At 35.7% G+C, this 7,080-nt stretch overlaps 1 protein-coding gene across 1 annotated transcript in view; it reads right to left on the bottom strand.

Annotated features, from left to right (window-relative positions):
* Positions 1 to 839: 839 nt before the first annotated feature.
* Positions 840 to 7,080, bottom strand: part of Slob (Slowpoke binding protein) — a 635,348-nt gene continuing 629,107 nt past the window's right edge. Inside the window, exons 10-11 of the mRNA XM_067147746.2 lie at positions 6,360 to 6,422; positions 840 to 1,471 (exon numbers count right to left, since the gene is read on the bottom strand). Of these exons, the coding sequence (XP_067003847.2) occupies positions 1,309 to 1,471; positions 6,360 to 6,422 (226 nt within the window). The 3' untranslated portion in view covers positions 840 to 1,308. The remainder of the gene's footprint in view (positions 1,472 to 6,359; positions 6,423 to 7,080) is intronic.

The raw sequence follows: 7,080 nt of genomic DNA, 5'->3' as shown, positions 1-7,080 counted from the left end.
TTTGAAACGTTTCTAGGCCCTCTAGGCACTATTAAGGAAATCGCTTAATTTTATGTTTTTCGTAGTATGTAGGCCCCTACTTTGTCTGCAAATAAATGTTTTCAGCATTAAAAGATAGATTTTGTAAAACAGGCTAATTTTAAATTAATTCCCGTTTCAACAAGGTACGTAAAATTATCAGCGTCTCACCCTAATGTGGCAGCAAGATCATTAATTAGGAAGCCACACCAGTCCAGAACGCTCCATTGCAGTGACAGTGCACTAGGTGAGATACTTACCACCACTTATTACATATACCTACCATCGCTTTGCGATTGAGAAACTTGAATATGTTCCATCTTTTATGACTTGATGTTCTCAATTGGAAAATAAGATACTCTACACGGAACTCAATTTATGTTAACTTTATTGGCAATTGTTCAACAATAACGTCTTATCTCATGAATATAACGTAAAACATACTAGTGCACATTAATACTTAAACATATTCAGTCGACTATAACAGGAATAGAATAAGTACTGCAGTATAGTCCTAAGAAATAAATTAATAGTGAACATTTAAATTCTATTAACAAGGTATTGAAACTTAATAACATATTTTTACTATTTTTAAAATGCCATTACACTGCCTTTTTGTAAATTACAGTTGTTAAATTATTCCTCTTGATAAGTAATATTCGAATATTACCACACAAATAATAATTATAATAAGTAACTTTTATCAAGTCTCAGCCGATAATCCGTTTATAGAGATTTCGTGTTAGGATGTAAGAACTGAACGTATTTATTAATGTCGCTGTGCAGCTAATTAATTCAGGCCAAAAGAACATACGTGGTAATATGTGCTAGAAAATATGTGACTATTCTTCAACTAACATTGGGCAATAATAATTGGTTCATTCAAGTAAGAGTAAGGCATACATTAGTGTTTGATTGTGAAGTCACAATTATTCATATCTTGACATGTATTGACATTCTTCATTTTTTGGTGTTATTCTGTGCAAAGTTCATTTATAAAATTATCGTGTAATAGTGCAAAATCTATAGCATAGCTTACAAACATGAACTGAAAGCTTCTTATAATGTTTCTACAAAATATATCCCCTAGATGTTTTTCTTATCTTAACCTACTTTTTGTGGGAAAAATCCATTATTTTCTTCCTATAATAGATGGATGCTTAGCAAAAAGCGAGATAATATACAAATATCTCACGTGCACAGTTCCTAGTCGATTAAGTCTGTTTTCACTTCATTAGTAGTATCTACACTGTTCGCATTGTTCCGATATATACATATTCTATTCACTGTTTACACTTGAGTTTCCCAAGGTCTAGTAGTCTCCTCGCAGATTCGAGGTGCCTGACGGAGTATGAAAAATTCTTCGTAAGGCAGACTTCGCTTCTTAGATCTGTAAATAGTAGGTGCTATCCATTTCTCTGGTTGTAGGTACACCGACTCGGCTACAAATTTACTAGAACATTTTAAAGAAATTATCGTTGTTATTCCGTGCAAACTCTAAGAGACGCGAAGATGTATTCTACACATGGAGTAGGTGGACTTTCTATATATGTACTATTGTTTTCTCCGGTCATGTGAAACTATACGAGCCTAACTATTAGAAAAATCAAGACTAAAGGGCAATAGTTCTAATCTAAATCGGGTAACTAATAGGTGACAGATCTAAATACGACTTATCACTCATTCCTTCAATTTTTCTAGATAATAATCACAGGCACGTATGGAAAGAAATTTCAGCTGTGTGTTGGAGAAAATAATTTCATTTACTGATTAAACACGCTAACGGTTTACATGCAAATATGATGATGGTCTTATTATGCCACTGCAGCAAAAATTAACAAATATAATCTAGCACACAACTGGTGTGATATTCCATTTCTGTAGGCAAACTCCCCGTAAACTGTATTGTAGTTTAACCTTAAACTCTATTTTTACTACGTCTAAAGAAAAGATGAAAGCACAGAGGCTAGTAGAACTTTAAATTGTAGTAGCTTCGAAGATTTAGACCAAAATGTCCAGAAGGCCAAATGCACAATTGTTCGTAAAAATGCCAAAAAAGAGGCTTTCTCTCGTTGTGCGAATAATAACATAAAATTACACAAAATATCATCAATTTAATCTCCATCCTTCGGCCATCTTTTGTAGTAAATGCTTGAAATTGTTTAGTAAACCAATACATTAGTTTATTTGCTGTCTGGGAGTTGGCATCTCTGTAAAATAGAAGTTAGAAATATTTTTGTTTCTTACATAGCCATTCTGAACTAAGAGCACATACAGAAATTACAGTCAATCAAATAGCTTACGAAAATTAGTTCTTTTGAAGAATATTTTTCTCACTCATCATTTGAATCCTTAGAAGAATACAGTAAATTGTAACCACGATAAATGATGTTGTTTTATTTTTTACATTCAGAGCAATTAATTTCTAAATTTTAAACATGAGTCAGTAAGAAAGTGTTTTCACTGTATATTGCCATATGATCACTTGAGTTGACTTAAGTAATTAATAACAATATTGTTGTTCTTACAGAGCATTCGAGACTCAGACGGCAGCGCACCGGCCTCTCACCGCTGGGTTCCGTGGTTCAAATTCCGGTCACTCCATGTGAGATTTGTGCTAGACAAAGCGGAGGCGGGACAGGTTTTTCTCCGGGTATTCCGGTTTTCCCTGTCATCTTTCATTCCAGAAACACTCTCCGTTATCATTTCATTTCATCTGTCATTCATTAATCATTACCCCAGAGGAGTGCGACAGGCTTCGGCAGCCGGCACAATTCCTATCTTCGCCGCTAGATGGGGCTTCATTCATTCCATTCCTGACCCAGTCGAACCACTGAAAAAAGGCTGTGGATTTTCATTTTCATTATTGTTCTTAGGTCCCACTACCTACTTTTACGGTTTTTGTGGCGCCGAGGTGCCGCAATTTTGTCCCGCAGAAGTTCGTGTACCGATCAGAGGCTGACGTATTTTAGCACGTTCAAATACCACTGGACTGAGCCTGGATCGAACCTGCCAAGTTGGGGTAGCAAGGCCAGCACCTGAACCGTCCGAGCCACTCAGCCTGGCTTGAATTATTGATTAAAACTTCTAATCTTCATTTTTCAAGTATTGTTTGATGGACATGGTTTGCTATGGTTCTGAACCGTTCATTTACTATTAAGAACCCTGGGACGGAAAACACTAGTGTTACCATAGTCTGAGCCGCCGCAGTGATTGTGAGTAGTGGGAGATTTCATTTCGGAAGTTATTACACACACTAACAACACGTCTATGGTTTCATGTTGTTTGAGATATCAGTCCATAGACTGGCTTGATGTCACCCTATCCTGTGCTAATATTTTCATTTCTACGTCAGTTGCATCCTACATCTGCTCCAGTCGGTTGTCATATTCATACCTTGGTCTACCCCTACCGTTCTTACCACCTTCACTTCCTTCAAAAACCAACTGAACAACTCCTGGGTTTCTTAAGATGTTCACTATCATTCTATCTCTTTTCCTCTGCAAATTTAACCAACTCGATCTCCTCTCACCAATTCTATTCAGTATCTCTTCATCCTTGATTCGATCTATCCATCCCACATTCAGGAATCTTCTGTAAAAACACATTTCAAATTCCATTCTCTCTCTTTCTGGCTTAGTTGTCGTCCATATTTCACTCTCCAGACAAAAGTCTTCAGAAACATCTTTTTATTTCCTATATCAATGTTCGAAGTGAGTGAATTTCTTTTGTTAAGAAAGGCCATCCTAGCTTGTACCAGTCTGCATTTTACATCCACCTTACTTATGCCATCGTTATTTATTTTACTACCCAAGTAAAAATATTAATCTACTTCCTGCAATACCGTACTTCATAAGATTTCCTAATCTAATATTTCCTACATCACCTGTCTTCGTTCGACTGTACTGCATCATTTTCGTTTTGGACTGATTTGTTATCATCTCGTAATCATTCTCCAAATCTTCGTCCATACCATTCAGCAATTTCTGCACTCTTGGATAAAATAACAATATCATCAGCAAATCTCAGGGGTTTCATTTCCACTCCTTGCATTGTGATTCCCTTCCCAAATTCCTCTTTGATTTCATTGACTGCTGAAAAAATATTCTTCAAACGTGTTTAAACCGTAAGGAAGGTGAGTTCCTATTGTGTAGGTGAGTTCTGCCATGTTTATTAATTAGTGTAATTAGTTTGTATATCTACTCGTGTCACTACAGTAAATGAACTTCACTTAAATGTACTTCTCAGTGAACGTTTTCTCCAACAGACACAGAACGACGGACTAAAGCTCTTCAATACTAACCTCGGCAACAATCTATATTTTACTGGAATGTGTAATTTACTATACAAGAAGAATTTATTCACACAAATGAGATTAATCTTCTTTTGTGCGATGTATAATCAACCGAATTCTAGATCATTATCTAATATAGTTGTCGTGCAACGCCTTGGGCAAGTCTGCTATGAATTCACATTGTGTTTAAAATCTAATTTCGTAATATTCATATCTGAAATGTTACTTACTACATTTATCTAACGAATAATTTCTAAGTGCTAAAGTCTCTAGGGTATCCTTACTATTCTAGTAGATTTTTTACACCGAACTAAGTCTATAAAACAGTAAGTTATACGACGAAGGATGAATGATTTCACAATTATTTTAAGGGGACTAACGATTTTATATTATAAAATATATTCAATTGCAGGCTTCTTATTGATCTGTTCTACATACAGAATCTAAACGCTGAAGTAGCATACACTTATCTCTACTGTAAATAATACACAAACTAAAATTTGTCAATATGAATCAAAGCCTGAAATACGTCTTGAATTTTGTTTCAAGTAAGGGTTGAAAATACGTAATACATTTCACGTATCATTTATGTAAGAAAGCCTTCAATTGAATGTGAATTAACCTCACCAAGTATGATGTGTACTTCACAAATATATTTCTACACTATAGTTTCGTTCATTGTATGCCACTATGCTATAGAAACTACATACCTCATTATCTTGTCTTCCATTCTAAGTATCATGCTTGCAAGCTATTGTCGTTCAGGAATTGCAATACACTGAATCATGCCACATAACATAAGGCTCTGAATGGCAAGCAGTCTCATTCTAAAGACAATATTATTTAAATAAATGCATATATTTTATAGAAATTTTATAGAACATTGAAAGAATAGTATAAACAAATGCAAAGTTCTGCAAGTGATTATTGAACATTTCGTAGAAAGTATTTAAATTGCCAATAATATTGTACTTGATATTTCTTTACATTCCACATACACGGACATGCATGTTACTTACTCGTATAAGCAAACATGAAATCATGCAAATGATTGATAACAGAGCACTGAGGTTGGGACGTATTATATATATATCTGCTACTTGCATTCACAGTTGAGAGTAATTAACATATACAGTAACCATCTGACCACTGTGTTTTTCCTCCAAACATAAGTATTGCTTTCAAATGTAGTATAATGGTCTAAATTTAATTCGCCACCTAATATCGGCGAAAGCTCTTCATGTATTTGCATTAGGGCCTAAAGTGAAAAAATGGACATTTTGTGCATTCCTTCAGTTGTCATCTATTGTTTGGTGTACTGCACGTAAGACACTCCCCGATATTGTTCTTTACACTCAAATAGTCAAATTATCTGATACCAAAGACTATTTATCACAAATTATGACAATAGAAACTAGAACTACTCCGTATTTAGCATAAGACATAATTTAATTTCGTGTGGCTATTTCTAGCCGAGTGCAGCCCTTGTAAGGCAGACCCTCCGATGAGGGTGGGCGGCATCTGCCATGTGTAGGTAACTGCGTGTTATTGTGGTGGAGGATAGTGTTGTGTGTGGTGTGTGGGTTGCAGGGATGTTGGGGACAGCACAAACACCCAGCCCCCGGGCCATTGGAATTAACCAATGAAGGTTAAAATCCCCGACCCGGCCGGGAATCGAACCCGGGACCCTCTGAACCGAAGGCCAGTACGCTGACCATTCAGCCAACGAGTCGGACATAAGATATAATATGATTCCTGGTATAATTCTCTAAATGTGTCAAACATAAATAACCAGGATTTGAGACTGATTCTCTCTTATTTCAACACCAGAACTAAATACCTGTAGCCAACTGAATAAATAAATGGTCCCTAATTCAAGATAATAGAGAAATATTTTTCACTGCTCATGACGATAGAAAACGGGAAGTTACAGAGTGCCTAATTTTCTTTGAACGCTGTGCATTACAGATGTAGATAGTGATTGCATCAGAACCTCAGTGCAGTTTCAAGCATCGTGAAGTTTCTGAATGTCAACTATGATACTCACCTACGTTCTCTTGGGGGTGGGGACGGTGCCTCTGTGGTGGAAGCCGATTGCGAACGTCTTGTTCTGAAACAGAACATATATATTATGTAGAGGATTCAGTCCTACGGTAAACGAGGAGTGTGCGTTCAAAAGGTGCTTTTTCCACTTCAAAAAGCCACAGTTCTAGCCCTTCACATAAGCAACTAGGGAACCTGGGACACATTTTCTCATTTTCCACAATTTTTGAGCAATCACAATGAAATTTTTATGGAATATGTAGGGCTATTATGGAAAGAATATAATCTTAATTTCAGCATAATATCCTTATTAGTTAATGAGATATCATGTACTTTGTGTTTATGACACTCGCAAAACAGGCAACTTTCAAAAAGTTCCCTGCGGGATGGATTTTTACCTGAGAGTTTGAAAACTTGTAAAATGATTATTCCTTATAACATAAAAAGACTCTAGGATGGAATTTTTGATTCACACTATGTTGCTCAATGAACTCCTGTTTCAAATTTTTAATTTTATTTCATGTAATTTTCCACTAATTTTCTGTACATTTTGCCACATAGAATGAATATATTGAAGAATAATGCAAAATCCATCCCACAATTTCTTTGTTAGGTCACATAGAAGCTACGTACCAACTTTGGTAAATATAGGATTAGATTTGACCCGCATGGAACACTGCAAGTTACAAAAAATGGTGTTTTGAGTTAAATGAATTTTAGTTCTA

This window comes from Anabrus simplex, chromosome 1 (assembly GCF_040414725.1).
Source record: "Anabrus simplex isolate iqAnaSimp1 chromosome 1, ASM4041472v1, whole genome shotgun sequence".
In the NCBI taxonomy this organism is placed as follows: domain Eukaryota; kingdom Metazoa; phylum Arthropoda; class Insecta; order Orthoptera; family Tettigoniidae; genus Anabrus; species Anabrus simplex.
This window is presented reverse-complemented; position numbering and strand designations above follow the sequence as displayed.